Source organism: Panthera tigris, chromosome B1 (genome assembly GCF_018350195.1).
Source record: "Panthera tigris isolate Pti1 chromosome B1, P.tigris_Pti1_mat1.1, whole genome shotgun sequence".
NCBI classification, from domain to species: Eukaryota; Metazoa; Chordata; class Mammalia; order Carnivora; family Felidae; genus Panthera; species Panthera tigris.
Window position 1 is genome coordinate 140658032 of NC_056663.1, and position 17925 is coordinate 140675956.

At 39.9% G+C, this 17925-nt stretch overlaps 1 protein-coding gene across 1 annotated transcript in view; it reads right to left on the minus strand.

The window, feature by feature from the left end:
* Positions 1 to 17925, minus strand: part of FRAS1 (Fraser extracellular matrix complex subunit 1) — a 422079-nt gene that overhangs the window by 45682 nt on the left and 358472 nt on the right. Inside the window, exons 52-58 of the mRNA XM_042984325.1 lie at positions 16216 to 16366; positions 14641 to 14800; positions 12229 to 12397; positions 9770 to 10016; positions 8188 to 8532; positions 6464 to 6624; positions 5748 to 5895 (exon numbers count right to left, since the gene is read on the minus strand). Coding sequence (XP_042840259.1) covers positions 5748 to 5895; positions 6464 to 6624; positions 8188 to 8532; positions 9770 to 10016; positions 12229 to 12397; positions 14641 to 14800; positions 16216 to 16366 — 1381 coding nt within the window. The remainder of the gene's footprint in view (positions 1 to 5747; positions 5896 to 6463; positions 6625 to 8187; positions 8533 to 9769; positions 10017 to 12228; positions 12398 to 14640; positions 14801 to 16215; positions 16367 to 17925) is intronic.

Here is a 17925-nt window from a genome sequence, read left to right on the forward strand (position 1 = left end):
GCTGGCGCATCACAGGCATTCAAATTTGGTAGGAATTATTATATTATGATTTGTATTGCCCCCAACTCCAAGTTTCTCAATAAGAAGAACCATTTTTTTTCTCTCCTTACTTTCTACAATGGCTACAATAATGCTCCACGTTAAGACATGTCCTGTTCTGAGACTCACATCTTGTTGATTGCTGGCTATTTATTTCTTAATGAACAATACAGAGAGGTAGTCCCTCCAGTCACATGTCAGAGTCACCTGTGGCAGAAGCTGACCCTAAAACTGTAGACTGCTATTTCCTTGCTGTGTCTTGCATATGCCTTGCCACACCTGAAAGGAAGGAACCGAGAGGTGAGGACCCAGCATTCTGCAAGTCAATATGTAAAGAGCTCTGTTTGCCTCTAACTTGCCCGCTGCTCAGAACTGTTGGCACTAGCAAAAACAAAGCAAACTCCTTACTTAAGCTAAACCTAACAATTGCCACTTACTACCAAAGAAAAACCCAGAAGATACTTCTTAAAAGAACAGTTCACCTAAAGGAAAAGTAACAACTTTGGCATTAGGACCCAAATATTAACCATTTAGGGTTCTGTCATCCAATAAAACAGTCTGTGCTGTTAAAAGGTGAGTGGCAAAAATGACCTAGCATAGAAGGACAAGAAGGAAACTGGTTGGCAGGTAAAAAGCAACACAAGCAGGAAAGCTTTTCTGCCCATGACAGATTATCTAAAGATTTGGATTGATTTTTCTTGCAGGCCCAAAAGGCATCAAGCCAGATGAGAGTTCAGTCTCTCATGGTAATGTTTGGGTTTTGTCATGTATTCATTAACCCAAAATTCTTCTTGAGCTGTGAAAGACTCCTTTTTTTTCCTCCTTAACAAGATATTAAACTGAATTCACTCCTTCCCCTATCTGGAAAAAGGAGAGAGAGAGAGAAAAAGAGAAGGGAAGTAGGTGAATATTTCTCACAATCACCGGCCTGCCAGGAATGGTCTCTGCCTTTATGGAGCCCCTAGTCTGGTTGGAGACTGAGGCAAGAGACAATGGAAAGACAATAAGGTGGGTTGGGCAATAGATTTGTTTACAAGGGTTATGGCATACAAAGGAAAGGCCCAGCCCAAGTCAGGCACTATGTTAAGGGCTTCCATACATGTGGAATCTTCTTAACACCCCAACTATAAGCAGCAACACTGTTCTCAGGAAGTAGGAGCACTATTCTCATTTATGCCTGAATGCAGATTCCTTCTCCTTCCACACCATAAAATGGTGATCCATGAAATGGTGATTCCTCGTGGAGGTTCACAGGCTTGCACTAGGTATAGTGCATTTACTGTCAGCACATGCATCGTACACAGCCCAGTCTGTAGTTATCTCATTACTGGTGTTACAGTCTTGTGTCCTGAAATAAACTGTGGGACTCTGCTCCCTGCTCTGCTGTAATCCATACAGTGCTGGGCACCAGTCTTTGACTGCAAAATATGCGCTAAATGCTATTATTCAATAATCTTCTTAGTAACTCACAAAGTAGGTGCAAATGTCACATCCTGAAATTTGAGGGCCTCTTTATGGGCAATGCTTAGATTGGAGATTTAGGAGAAATCCTGCTTCCTATTCTCTTGAGTTAGAGTAGGTAGGATATCATGCATACACAGGGGTGTGATAAGATTGCAGCTACAAGGCCTTTCATGTCTTGCTCAGCATTCCTCTGGTCCATACTAAAGTCTAACTCCAGGTGCCAGAGCAGAAGAAGAAAGTGAAAATAGGAAAATGTTCTGAGATGAGCTACTTAGATGATTTATGACCCCAAGATCACCCTGTGGAAAAAGATGAAAGACCGAAGATCACTTTGGAAGGCTGAAAGTTGACATTATAAGAATACTGAGTGACATCAAGCATCTAAAACTGCAATGTGAAAAAGTTAGCATGGTAGGGTATAAAATCAGAAGACTGGACTTGTATAGAACAGACCTAGGTTTTAACTCTGGCCCTATCACCTCCTCTCCATGTGACCCTAGGCAAATTATTCAACCTGTTTCATAAATTGAAGAGTTTATAAAGATTAGAGAGAAGGTAAGATCTTTCTACCTTAATGTGCACATGGAGGAAACAACAAAAGTTAGCAATTCCTAGGAAGAAGGATAGCCAATAGATATAACCATTGAACACTACAATGGGTTACTGAAATAGCTTTGGGGATTTCTTTTTCTGGGATAAATTCTTGACTAAATATAGTTTGTTGTAGCCTGCCTGAAAGATGAGAAATATTTTAACATAAGCATTTTCTAAGTTTGCAACCCTAATGTTCATCAATAAAGCATGAAGAAAAATCCAAATGGAATGTTTTCTGTTGATCTAGGGCAATGAGTCTTGTATGTGTTACTGGAGTCCCACTGGCAAGTATGATAAATTACAGATGTGTCAGGAAGAAAAGAAATTAACATGTAATAAAATCTACTATGTGCCAGGTACAATGGTAGATATTTTCACATACTTTCTAATTTAATCCTTATAATAACCTTATTAGGTAGGTATTTTCATTATTTATAGATTAACAAAATTAGGCTCAGTAACCTTATGTTGCTAATCTAAGGCCAAAAATTTAAAAAAGTGGTAGGGCTGGAATTATATTTTAGGTCTTCTGATTTTGCATTCCCTTTCCACTCCATCAGAAGGAAATTAAATACCTTTCATGTAAAAGCATTAGAAGCCTTTTCAAGAACAAAAAGGATAACTGAATGTCCTTCTTCTTTTTAGTGAATGAAGAAAAAAAAACATATCCCACAGATTCTACTATTGCACCAAATAGGACTAATTCATATAGCGCAAAAAGTATGAACTTGAAGCCAAAAACTTGGCCCCTCTTTGTATGAGATTTTGGGTGTTTACTCCCTTGATTCTAGTCTCCTTATTTATAAAATGGAAACAAGTATAAAACCATGAGATTATGAACAAATGAGAAAACTCTCGTACATCACTCTGTAAATTCTCAGGTAACATGAAATATAAAATAGTATAATTGTTATAATCTTGTTCATAGTTATGAAGTTACTATTTTATGAATCACAACCCTAAATGTAAAACTTAAAACTAAAAAAATTCCAGAAGAAAACCCAGGAAAAAAAATCTTTGTAAGCCTGGGTCAAGCAAAGATTTCTTAGATACAATATCAAAAGCATAATCCATAATAAAATTATTGGTCAGTGGGACTATTTCAAAATGAAAAACTATTGCCTTTTGAAAGAACAAAAAACAAGCAACAGATTGGGAGAAAATATTTGCAAAACACAAATATTTGTCCAGAATTTATAAGAATGTAATAACAGGGGGAAAAACAACTCAATTAAAAATGGGGGAAATATTTGAATAATACTTTGCTAAAGAAGATATATAGATGGCATGTAAACACCTGAAAAGATCTCAGTGTCATTAGGGAAATGACTTTCAAAACCATGAGACACCATTATCCATCTACTAGGATAACTAAAAAGAACTCGCAGAAACCTAAAAACACCAGATGTTGGTGAGGGTGTGGAGCAACCAGAATTTTCATACACTGTTGGTGGTAATGCAAAATAGTCATAACCATTTTGGAAACCAGGGTGGCAGTTTCTTAACATACAATCAAACAACCCCACTCCCAAGTACTTACTCCAGAGAAATAAAAATGTATAGTCACACAAAAAGCTATATGCAAAATTTTTATAGTCATTCCAGTCATAACTGCCAAAACCTGGAAACAACTCAATTGTCATTCAACAGATGACTGGATAAACAGGTGACTGGATAAACAGGTGATTGGATAAACAGGTGAATGGCTGAACAAATTGTAGTACATCCATATATTTGGAAACTACTCCACAACAAAGGAAATGAACTACTTATATATGTAACAACATGGATGGTTTTCAAAGGCAATATTCCAATGAAAGAAACCAGACACAAGATGCTATATTACATGATTCCAATTATATGACATTCTGGAAATGGCAAAACTGTATAGGCGAGAAACCATCAGTGGTTGCCAGGGCTCAAGATGGGGAAGAGGTTGGCTACAAAGGGGCATGAGATAATTCTATAGGGTATTGAAACTGTTCCACATTTTTATTGTGGTGGTGGCCATGCCACTGTGTGCATCTGTCAAAATGCATAGAACGATACACTAAAGAGGGTAAATTTTAATTTATGTAAGTTAGATCTCAACAAACCTAGGTACAAAATAAGATATAATTTTGGACATTTTCATTATATACATATTGTGTGTATTATATGTATGCATATGTTTTATAGATATTTCTCTTGAAGGTACACACAACAACAACAACAACAACAACAACAACAAAACAACAAAAAAAACTGGTTAAAATGGTTGTCTCTAAGGAGAACAACCAGAGGGTTGGGAGACAGGGGTAGAAGGTAGACTTAATTTTCATAGTATACCTTTATTGTCATTTTTTAAACTGTATAAATAAATAAATAATTTAAAAATAACTGAAAGCATTAAGGATCACCCTGCTGGCTTCCTGTTCCTTTTTCGGTGACTTTTCACTCACTGAAAGAGTTTAATTATGGGTTCTATCGTCAACTACGGAGATGCTAATGAGGATCCTCCTGAGTTAGGGAGAAAGTTTGACCAGATCTTCTTTTCCAACTCCGGCATCTGACAATTTTTTTTTAATGTTTATTTATTTATTTTTGAGTGAGAGAAAGAGAGAATGCACGTGCACACCAGTGGAGGAGGGGCAGAGACAGAGGGAGACACAGAATCTGAAGCAGGCTCCCGGCTCTGAGCTGTCAGCACAGAGTCCATGAGCCATGAGGTTGTGATCTGAGCCGAAGTCGGCCACTTAACCAACTTAGCCACCCAGATACCCCTAGCATCTGATGATTCTAAATTTCATCAATGCTTCCCAAGAAATAACTGTCCTTTCCTGGTCATCATTCTGTTACTTAGGTTAGCTCTTCAGTGGAGACTGATATTTTATTCATATACTTGTGTCTATTCATTCTTGTACATCATCCACAGGACTGCCAGTGTCAGTTTCCTCCAACAAAAACCACACCACTCCTCCACTTAGAAGCACTCCTCTCTGCTTACAAATTCCTTAGGCTGCAACATAAGACTTTTTTGAACTGGACTCCAACCTGTCTTTCCATTTAATTTCCTTCATTTCATTTCCTTCAACTCCAGCCAGGCTTAAAGCAAAAGTAAGCATCTCACTGCTTTCCAAATATCCGTCTTTCAAATTTTTATACCTTATATACACTGTATCTGTCCATTTGACAAAACTTTATGTTATTACCCATTAGATAAACCCCTAATGCACCCTAAGACTGTTTAAACATCATGTCCTTTGTGATATCTGTGATTCTTCTACACATATTTGCTGTTCAGTCCCCTCTGTTCCCATAGTACTGGATTTATAGCATTAGTAGGTCATTTATATAAAATATTCTAATTTTTCTGTTTAAGGGTATGATTCCCCCAACTAGACACTAAGCTTCTTGAGGACAAGGCCCAAGTCTTATACATCTTTTTGTGCCTAGCACAGCACTAGAAACATAAATGTTTATTTCTCCTCCATAATTCTATGTAAAAGAGTGTGTATACATGTCCTCACACACACACACAAACACACACACACACACACACGATTTATTTCTTGAATGAAACGTGGATGAGTTCTAATGTCATATACTTGGAAGATAAGGAAAAATAGAAATGTAGTCTGAGCCACCACCTGGCATCTCCAATATCTTACCATCCTGGAATGTGTCATTAATTGCAATGACAGCCTGGAAGGGTTTGGTCAGTTCGGCCCCTTGTGCTGAGCTGAGAAAAACCACAAATGTCTCCAGTCCTTCAATTACTGGATACTGAGTGTCATCCAAGATAGTCAAGGTGCAGTACTAGAAGAAAAATCATGATGTTAACTAGACTTACTGTGGTGATAATTTTGTAATATATACAAACACTGAATCATTATGCTGTCCACCTGAAATTAATAGGTTATATGTCAGTTCTATCTCATTTTTAAAAATAACATAAATATAAAAAGAAGAAAAATCAAAGCAAACCTTATAGAATGTCCAACACACAACACCCATCTGCCTTTGGGAGAGTAGGACAAAGGTGATAACTTGCTTTCTCTGGTGGTCTTATAGTAAGGTTTTTTAATTCATAAAATTATAATCTCTTTATTAAAAACTCTAGGTGTTTTGTCTCTAGATATTATCACCAAACAAGTGTAGTTCCTATCCTTTATCTGTGGTGCTGGATATTAGATGCTGACAATGTCACTTGAAGAGTTTATAGAAGATCGCTCTGCATTCGCTCTCTTGTTTGCATGTTTGTGCTTATGAATAAAGGGAAGACAGTAATATTGTAAGTGGGGTTCAGAGCCCTCCAGAGAGTTTGGACGGCAGAATAGAGACAACGTTAACAGATCCATCTGGTCCTGGACTGCTCTGTGCTCACCTGTTCAGTGACACCTGGCCCAAACTCCACCTTCCTAGAGCTGGGAACATAGTCAACTCCTGGAGTGGCAGAAGCTGGGTCTGAGGGCCGTGTTGCACACCAGACAGATGTGAAGGTAGAAAGGTCAGTCCCATGACGGATAACTGGAATTTTCACTGTACCTAGTGAAGACCCAGAGGTGTCAGTGGTCAGTCTTAGGGCAGAACTCAGTGGGTTTTTGGAACAGCGTTCTCCCTCACAGTAGGAGCAGCTTTATCCTGTAAGCTTGTCTAATCCAACTTCAGTGATATCCCTGTGCTCCCTCTGAGGAAGGCTGAGAAGTGTCACCAGCCATGGTTTTACTGACACTAAGATCAAGGGAAGACATGGAGGAGGGCCTCACGGAGGTGGTACTGGAAAGACAGCCCCTAGGGAAAAGTGTTTTGTGGCTTCATGAAAGAGACTGTTCACAGGAGAAAAACAAAGTGGAGAGGGTCCATCAAAAAACATCTGAAGCCTATTTTGGGAGAAGAAACTCAAAGAGTAGGGCCTCAGGGATGAGTTGGAAAATAGTCAATTAAGAAAGAACCAGCTAGGGGACTCTATGGGGCCTGAAGCTGAATGTTTCTAATTAAATGTTCCTAACTGGGTTGATTTCCCTATTTTATCTGAGTGGTGCACACATCATTACTTAAACCATATGTGCTATTGCTTATCTTAGGAATGCAGCTCATCTTGTGGTCCACTGTAACATCACACTTCATAGTGTCCTAACGATGCACAGGTAGATTTTTAGCTATTTTCACAATCAAGGTTAGAGAAAAGCTACATGAAAATCCCATCAAACCATATTTTCTGGCCAATAAGCTGTGAGGTTGACAAGTAGTCATCACTGAGTATTTGGCATATAGGAAAGAAAACATGGTACAGGAAACGTCTACGTTCTAATCACAGCTCTGCCATATTAATTACTGATCTCTGAAGCTTTATTTCACCTCTCTGAGCTGCCATTTGCTCTTCTATTTAATGTTCTCTTTTCTACAGAAGGTTAAATGAGAATGTATGGAATGCAGATGGCATGGTACCTGGCATTCAGTAAGTGCTCAAAAATATGAGTTCCCACTATCCCTCAGAATATCACCTTCAAAGAAGTGAATGGCCTTGACCAGGTGGCTCAGATCAGTGGATGCTCAGCACAGCTGCTGCCCCTTCTGGTAATATGTCTGCTAGCAGCATGCAGAAGACATTGAGACCCTTGTGGCGCCAAAAGAGGGAAAGGTGCCTGGGTGGAAGAAATATGCCCACTGATTGCTTAGGGGTATTATATGAAGGAGAAAGTTTCATTTGTTAAGACACTGAAACTTTGGAATTTATTTGTTCTGGCAGCTAGCAGTATGCTAAATAACTTACTCCCGTCCCCACCAGATCACATTCTTGCCTTCATAAGCCGAAGTGCTTAGTACCATGCCCTCCCTCCGGACCACAGAGATCAGCCAATGAAGCCCTATGCCAGATCCCTCCCTGTCATCAGTAACCAGGGCAAGAAAAGTGGAAGGGATTCTCTATCCTTCACTACCTTCCTTTCTTGGTCTTAATGCATAGTATTACATGTCTCAGACCGACAAGGGTGTCACTGAGGAATGGCATTCTCAAATGCCCTAAGAACATTCTCAAAACTAAGAGGAAATTGTTCAAGGAAGAGATAAGGAAATGGGTAATGGAACCCCAGAGATGCTCTCTATTACCTGCATCCTCGCTGACAGTGAAAGCCGTGTTGCCCAGGGACACAGTGGAGGCATCATTGGGACCACTAATGAGCACCTTGGCCGACGCTACCCTTCCGATGCGGGCATTGTCAGAAGCATCTGCCAGGGCAATCTCAAACTCTTCTTCCTCTTCATACTCACTGTCATCAATGAGCATGACATCACAGGTGGACATGGTGACACCAGGCCCGAATATCACACGACTGTCAGCAGACATCCCTCTAGATTTAAAATCAGAGCCCGATTCTAGAGCATAGAGGCTACTTCCCATAGCTGACTTAGGGATTGTGTAGCAAATTGCAGATACGATGCTGCTTGAATCCCCTGAAATACAAATGGTAAGAAAACCAAAGCATTTGAATGAGCACTTCTCAAATTCTAAAATTGCTGATAATTTGGTAAGCTTGGTTCCCTCTGACACATTCCATCACTATTTCTGCTCAAACTCTGACATGAAACCTTCCTGCACTGCAGTTTCTTAAGCCTGTGGTATAAACCACTTGAGGATTTAATATACCCCAGATACTTCGCCAAACAACTTAAAATGGATTTCCTATTCCGTGAATTTTGTGCTCTGTTAATTCACAAGACTCATTGCCCACCATCTAAGACCACAGCGGGTAGAAAGATAAGAGACATACTTGGTACTTTAAGTAGCAAAGTAATTGTGTCCTGAAGGTAGTGATCTGAGCACAGTTCACCGCCTTTCTGAATAAACTTCTGCACTTTAATTCTCAGGGAGAAATTGGCTTGTTTAAAAAAAGAAAAACAAAACAAAATAAAACCTGCCTCTCTGTACAAATGACTTTGCTTATTAGTGCTGCCACGTCCCTGGAAGACAGCCTGTTCTGGGCCTGGCTTGCTGGCCCAGAGCAATCAATGGGGCTTACTTGTTTTCCAAGTGGCATCACTAAGGGTTTGCATTATCTACAGTGTTTGTTACACTAATACCCAGTCAGCAGATTCAATAAAAAATCTGACCTCATCACTTATAGTCATGTTCTGGTTTTGAGTAGGGGATTTCATTTCCATGAGTTTTAAAGTCTCAATATTGCATGATCATAAATGCATATGATCTTTGTTTTGTTTTCAATCCCTCAAGCATTGCCTTTCATTTCTCACACACAGTTTATCTCTCATCTGAGCCCTATCTGTGACAGTCACAAAGGAAAATCTTTAAACATATTTTCTGTCTTCCAAGACTAAGATGAGAAGCCATCTCTTACAAACTTCCCTGCTTGACCAAGGCTACTAAATATTTATAGATCGGGTGATTGATGAAGAATTCTAAGTTCATGAATAATTTGCAAGGCCAAATATAACCAGTCTTCTAATCCCATTAAAGAATAAATGGGAGCACTAACAACTTGAACTAAGAAGAGGAGCCTTCTGATAGTACTCACTACAGGTAGGATCACTATTAGAGTTGTTCTGGGAATTAAACATGTAAAGCACTTACACACAGAAGTTAATACGGTACATGAGCACTTGGCACATAAAAAGGATGCAAAAAAATGTTAGCTATTATTATAGCTCATTGTCACCTTTGGCACCAACAGACCTTTTCTTTCAATAGGTGCAAACAGAAAACCAGCGCTCTCGTTGACCCGGTAGGTCTTCTTATCAAACTCTAATGTGGGTTCATCTTCAGTGTCATTGATAATGACTTTCGCCTGGGTGAACTCCCCTAATAGGGCATATGCTGGCATGCTGAGCTCCACGGTGAAACTCTCAACATTCTCAAACACATCATCATCATTGATGATAATGGTGCAGGACTTGGTATCCTCTCGCTCATCAAACTGCACCTGTCAAAAAGGAAACAGCAAGGAGTTACATTGTGCTTCAGATTCCCCTGCTATGCTCCCCTAGATCATCCTGGGAAAAGGGACCCAAGCCTAGTGGGCAGAGCACTGAATGAAATAGCTGGTTCTTCTACCCCAACTTCTTGCTGTATCACCTGGAACACTTAGCTACGTCTTCCTATTCTTCATCTATACATTGGAGCTGATTTACTGTATAGGGACATGGAATGCAAAGATACCTCCTACTATCTGGTGACTGTAGAAAAACAGGTTGGTAACTATTCATATCTTATTTTATTAATTCACTTGGAGCAAGAGTGATTTGATTACTCATGTCCCCTTCTATTTGTGGCAAGTTTACCTGGAAAGATCTTTGAACTTGGAGTGTGAAGTTCTGGGGGTCTCAAGTTGGGATAGTCTATGAATTTTTACAAATATTGGATTCCTCATCAGCTAAATAATAATGTCACACACTTATTTCACATATTTACTGGGAGGACTAAAAGACACAATGTATAATGAAAGTTTGAAGTATATTTTAAAGCACTGAACAAATGCGAGATATTATCCTCATTACCATGGTTATACTGTTTTTACACAGTCAAAATTGACATAGAATCTCAGTGTACTGGATAATGGAGTTTGAATCCAGAGAAAGTTACATTATGAACAAGCCAGACTAAATTTTAACATTATATTTAACTAAATCCTTTGTCATTAAGATAGGATAGGTCTATAATGTATATGAATTTAGCCTGATACAAGACAGAGAAATTATTTTATATTCACACAATCATGAACTTATAGGGATTTATTCTGTTTTTACTTAAAAAAAAGATAAAGATGAAACCTTGAAATGGAACCAGGGTTATGGATTTATTCAAAACCAAAAGGTTAGGGAATAGACCCAGACTGTACTTTGTATAAACTGAGATAGCTAAAATATGTAAAATAGTCATCAATCTCTAGGGACACACAAATCTGAAAAACACATAATTTTCATCAGCAGAAAATTACTATTCCATATCTAATCAACTAATCAAATTAAGTTTTACTAAGCTCCACATTTCAAAACACTCCATAGATCTCTATTTAGCTCTAGAACCCACTGCCTTTTGTCTTTCCTTGACAAACACAAATAACTGTTCTTATTATTTTTCTAAAAGATTCCTTGTTCTTTTCTCATTCCTCATTTAAATTGACCTCAGCCCAGCTGAAATGCCTCAAAGAGAGAGCCCATTCCTCTTTACAGAGATTTACGATGTCATTAAGAATGGTGAAACTACTTTGCAAAAACACTGAAGAAATACCTAGTAAGTGCCAGCTATTGTACCATATGTAAAAGATGGCAAACATGGGGCATCCTGCCATAAGGGACTTTACTGTTTAAGTCCTCTTCCTCTCTCTTTTGTGTTTACTCTCTCCACTCTTTGCCTCATCCCCACCCTGGCTCTAGTTACCACCACTGTGGTAGAGACTTGCTCAGGCACCTCTGCCCCAGCTGCTCTCTGCAGCCCCTGCCAACTGCTGCCACCACCACCATCACCATCACCACCACCACCACCACGACTGTGGTCCTCTCGGTCCTCTCACAATCTCAGGCACCTCACACTCGGCCTGTCCGAAGAAGCACAGCCGAGACCAGTCCTTGCCAAACCTGCTCCTCTGGCAGTGTGCTCTCCCAGCAAGGGGCATCACCATCCATCTCCCACTTCTGCCCACTGTCTAATCCACTGTGAAATTCTACCAATTCTTACTCATCTGTTCAATCCACCCACTTGTCTCCACTTTCACTCCATAACTGAAACTCAAGCTCCCATTATCTCTCACCCAGGCTATTCCAAGAGCTTCTCAACCATCTTCCTGTACTCTCTCTTCCCTTCTCAGGTAGAGAAGGTGAGGGGAGAGGAAGGGTTTGGATGCCAAAGGTCTCACACAGAACACAATGGAGACTTTTTGTGGTCATGAAGCAAAATGTAAAGACTGAGAAGCTAGACAACTTAGACAGTTAAAACTTACACAGAGAGTAGATTAACTGGGAGGAACTAGGCCCTGTGAGAAGGGAACACAGGAAAATCACTTGAGGAAGGGCACCAATGGAAAGGGAAGAGGGGTAAAAATTAGGGGCAAGGCGCCTCACTTGCCAATGACCACAGTGCTGCCCTGGTGGAGCCAGCTGGCACTCAGGAATCAGAGGCCTCCTCGCTCATCCTACCTGGCCAGCATATTCCACATAGTCCTGCTGTCCTGGCTGGAAGCTGACTCCAGAGCTGGGGCTGGCGGTCCCTTGCTCAGTGCGACACAGGACGATGGCATACTGGTTCAGGTTCCCAGTCCTCTGCACTGTGACGCTGACAGACCCCGCTTTCTCACTCACATTGTAGCTGGAAGCACACAAAAAGGTGGTCTCTGAAATTGTGAGCTGGGGCTGTGAAGAATCCACTTGTTTAATGCCTGTCTCTCCTCGTTGGTTACTGGTGTCAGGTAGTTCATAGAATAGGAAGTTTAGTTTCTTTAGGAAGCCAGGTTATAAACTGAGGAAACGTGTTCACCTGGAATAGTCACAGCACCAAGTGACCAAGAAGGCTGTGGATGCAGAATGGTATCTGCCCTGTTCTCAGAGCGAGTTGAAAGTCATTCAGAAAATGAGCAGCACATAGGAGCTATGCACGTTGTACTTCAAAACACAGAGGAAAGACAATCTCTCCCTCATGTGCTAGAGTAACTAGAATAGTTCAGTGGGTTCTTAGGAAAGAAAGCTGCTTGGAAGACAATTAATGACTTAGCTCGGGTGGAAACTGACTGGACCAGATCTCCAGGAAGTGTGCAAAGGAGCCGGGGTGGTGGCAGAGAATCAGGCCCACACAACAAAGGTGTTAAGACAAATGGAGCTTTGTGACACTGGGGAGTGACAAGGTTCTATAGACTGAACATGTCCCCCCAAATTCATATGTTGAAATCCTAACGACAATGTGATCATATTTGGGAGGTGATTAGTCATGATGGTGGAGCCCTCATGAATGGGACTGCTCCCCTTACAAAAGAAGTCCAACAGAGCTCCCTGGTCCTTCCAGTATGTAAGGACACAGGGAGAAGACAACCGTCTATGAACCAGGAAGAGGATCCTCACTAGTCACCGAATCTGTCAGCACCTTGATCTAGGATTTCCCAGCCCCCAGAACTGTGAGAAATAAAGTTCTGTTGTTTGTAAGCCACCCAATCTATGGTATTCTGTTATAACAGCCCAAACAGTTTAAGACACAGGGTTAACTTAGCTTGCTGCTATGAATTTGTATTGCTTTTGCAAAGTAGAAGGCAAACTATCCATGTGTCATTAATTCATAATAAGTATCTAGGTTTAGAAAAGCCATAAGTGAGTGGGGCCTGAACTGGGCCTTGGTTTTCATCCCTAAGGATGATGATCACAGGTTCATTTGCCTTGCCCAGAGCCTACTTATGTCTTTTTGCTGTGAGGGTTGTAGGCAAAGTGCCCCTGATAGGTCAGTCCTCATTTCCAGGTTTGGGACACTCTGTACTATTCAGCCCATTAAAAGTTGGAGGCTTGTCCAGAAAAAGTGATCAGGTTTAGTCCATTTATTTAATTTTTAAGGAGATACAAACAAGAGAAAAGTAACAGCAGAACTTACATATAAAAAGTTGATTATAATGTTCCACTAACTTTTCTAAGTATGTGTGACTAAGACTGGAACAGCCCAGGACTGGGCACATGAAATCAGGTTTGTAGGTTATCCCCTAACCCCCATTCCAACTTTCATCTGAATTATCATGAAACTGATTTCTTAGAGTAGTGAGTCTCTGAAATGTAGATCGAAAGAATTACCTCCTGCCCTTCCCCTGCTCGCACTCTGTCTCTCTCTCTCTCAAAAATAAACAGTAAAAAAAAAATTTAAAGAATTATCTCCCCCACAAAATTATAACCCTAGTTATAATCTGACCTCTAAAAATCAATACTGTGCTTGCATATCTTTACCAAAATTGGTGCCTACTTGCCTCTCAACCACCCAACAGGCTATAAAAGCACCTTAAAAGAGTTACCTATATTAGGCTATGAATTTGTTCCAAAAGATATAGAATTCTATGAACACCAAAGGAACTAGGGGGAAAATACAAGCCCAAGAACAGAGAGAATGTAGGGGGAAGGCAAAGATGTTGTTATTATGAGCCAGTGATTACTTTCAGAACTTGAATGTGTATTTTGTTTCTTATCAGTTCGACTATATTCTAAAACTTGAAGACAGAAGCAAAAATAATTGTAGGAGATGCAGTAAAGCACAATGGTTAAGATCACTGGACTTTAACCCTGGTTTTACCACTTTTTAGCTATGTGACTTTGGGTAAACTAGTTAACCTCTTTCTGTCTTCATTGCCTTGTTCTCGTGGGGATAACAATAGCACTCACCTTACAACCGCAAGTAGTAAACAAGATGATGTATGTCAAGTGCCTGATACAAACAGTATTAAAAAAAATTGGTGATGTTATTTTTATTATTGTTATACCCACCACCAACATCATCAGATAACTAGAATTTATCCCCTGGTACTTCAATCTGATTTCCTCTGTTTGCCTGATATATTTCTCAAGAATGAACACCAATAACCCTTGTACCTGGTATATTTAAAACTGATGAGGGACCATTGAACATGGAACACATTGTCGCTGACCACATTGGGTTTACTGTCTTTCACCAGAAACTGAAAACTATCCATCATCTCATGGATCTTCTCCTCGTGCAACACATAACGGATCAATCCCAAGTTCACATCCTCTGTGAGAAGAAACACATGGTGAATTAACTGGGGAAGTAAAGGCAGTTTTGTAGATTCCACACTAATGTACCCAGTTTATTCTTCTAATGGGCTGCAGACAGAAATTAATGTCCTAAGAACAAAAAGGGATAGTAGTCTTAAAAATAAATGTGTCTTCCAGATTTTAAAATAAAATCCTATAGCTCTGTGTGACAAAAGAGGGTACTTAGGTACAGAGAGTACCTTATGTTGTTGTAAAATGAGAATCCCAGGGTCTTGGCAAAAAAGGACTTTAATGAATCTCTCTGGAATGTTAAAGGCAAATCTGAGAGCTGACGGAGAAAAGTCTTTGATTCCATCCTCTGTATATACATGCTCATACTTACCCCTACTTCTTCCTAAATAAGGTTCTTTAGAAGGTACGTGCTATTAAGAAAAGCTGGGGTGTATTAAAACAGCTCATACATAAGGCACAGAAAACATGCTCTCTTCTGGGAAAGAACACAAGATTGAGAACAGGAAGAAAAGGGAAACATGGTGCCTGAGTTGTAAGGTGTAAGTTTTTGCAACGACTGCTTGAAGTAAGGTCCATTCTCAAAAGAAGTCTAGAAGAGTCTGACATACTTATAAGAAACTAAAATACAGAATGGTCCTTGATGTGATTCAAAATAGGAAAATACAGGGGCGCCTGGATGGCTTGGTCAGTTAAGCGTCCAACTTCGGCTCAGGTCATGATATCACGGTCCGTGAGTTCGAGCCCTGCGTCAGGCTCTGTGCTGACAGCTCAGAGCCTGGAGCCTGTTTCAGATTCTGTGTCTCCCTCTCTCTCTGCCCCTCCCCTGTTCATGCTCTGTCTCTCTCTGTCTCAAAAATAAATAAACGTAAAAAAAAAAAAATTTCAAAATAGGAAAATACTTCTGTTGAGCAACCTACCCGTGTTGATTTTAATTACTTTGCTGAAGACTTAAAAGACAATCCATAACCCTTAGAGGACAAAAATAAACCATACAGGATCACAGATATTTCATAAAGTATAGTGGTTGTTTTTAAAGAAAACCAAGTATGTTGTACCCCTGAAACTCATGTAACATTGTGTGTCGACTATGCTTCAATTTAAAAAAAAGGAAGAAGAACACCAATCAATATGTCATCTTTCTACTAAATCTTGCCAAAACCTAAAGCATTTGGGAGCTGAGGAAGCACGGTAAGGACAAAAAGAAAAAAAACAATTTTTTTTGCCATAATTCAGAGTAATAGGAAAAGGAAATCAGGAAAAGTAAAATTCCAAAGCTGGATGGTTAGACACTAAAAGATCTGTTTGTTTACAAATAAGTTACATGGGGATAAGTAACTGGAAGTGGTTGTGAGAAAAGATCAGGGCGGTGGGGAGAGTTAGAACAGATTTATCCCATCTCGTGGGTCCCTGAGTCCCCACCCTGCGTGAAAGTAACAGTAGTTCTGCCAGGCTGGAGCCTGCTCTCCACGTAGCCATGCTTGGGGCCTGCTGTTATCTCATAGACAAGCTGCAGGTCCTCTGTGTCCGGGTCCATGGTCAGCAGTTCCTTCTTGGTGATCAGGTTGGTTGCCTGGAATAGAAACCCATTACATTTAATTCCTGAGGTGGGAGTAAAGCCAGAACAAGACCCTCTGACTCAGAATTAATTCAGTTCAACAATGATTTACTGAGCACATTTACTGCATGGAAAACTCTGTCAGGTTTGAAGAGGTATGAGGACAGCAACCATCCCAGCCTCTGTGCTTGAGGTGTTCACACTTTATTGGGAAAGAAAGGTTCATGAGCAAGGTAACTCTTGTGGCAAGAGCCATAATAGGAGATACAAAAAGAGTACTGTACACTTTTTGGGAGTGGAGAGATTAATTCCATCTGGACTGGAGGAGAGATTTGAGATGGTGGGAAAGGTTGGAACTTTGAAACAATGATAATATACAGGGAAGATGGCCACTTTATACCTTATAGGAGTCAATTATAATGCTTGAAATTGAGTAAGATAAATACCCAAATATTGCCCAAATACACTGGCTAAACTTTAATTCTCTCATTCATCCATTCAACAAATATTTAGTAAGAGCAAAGGTTTGGGAGAAAAAAGGGGGTATTCAACAGTATTAAATATTGTAGATCTAATTGAGTAAAGACATGTAAGTGACCTTTGGATTTGGCAAAATAAAGGTCATTGGTGACTTGATAAGAGTTATTGCAGTAGGATAAAAGTGGGAAGTAGAAAACCAATTGGAGAGTGTTGAGAAGAGAATGGCATGGTTCTGAATATGGGGAAAAAAAATGAAATAGGGGATGAGAGAAGTTTGTACTAATTTGAAAAAATCCGAACCAGTTCAATAGAAAACTATAGCACAGCAGCTACATATACAGCAAACTAATTAGCTCCATGGAGATGAGAAAATCCACATCCTAGAGGGGATACCACACACAAAGAAAGGACTCAGTGCATATGGATTTAATGCTTGATATATAACCAGGTAAGAATTGTGGCATATCTTAAAAAGACCAAATTGGGATATAGGAGGAGAAAGGAATTTCTAAAGTAGAAGTCCTTTGAGGATACTCACCTACAAAATACTCACTTTCTTCTCATCAATGCTTCCTGAAACCCATCCTCCCCTTGTTCTAGTTAACAAACTTTTAGCTGAGCCAGCTAGAGACTATTTCCCAGCCACTTATGCAACAGATGGAGCCATATGACCAATTTCTTGCCAAAATAATATGAGTGCAAGTGATGTATTTAATTTCTGTATCACTTGTTTAAAATGAAGTTCCTTGCCCTCTACTTCTCTATTTTCCTCTTCCTATGGGCTGGAATATCAATGAATAGCTTAAGAGTTTTGGCTATGTTGTTAACAGCAACAACCCAGCGATGCAGAACAATAAGACAGAAGGAATCAGCATCTCTGAACGGTCACGTAGAGCCCTAGACTGCCCACTTACTTCCACTCTTTATGTGAGAAAAAAAAGAAAATAAATGTCTATCTTGTTCGAGCTTCTGTATTTTGGGGAGTCACTTTGTAAGAACATCTTAGACTATATACAATCTTAATGAAACTCATGGAGCTTGCCAATCTTAGAAAAATCAGCTCCCTTAGGGAGGGATAAACGTGAATGGAACCG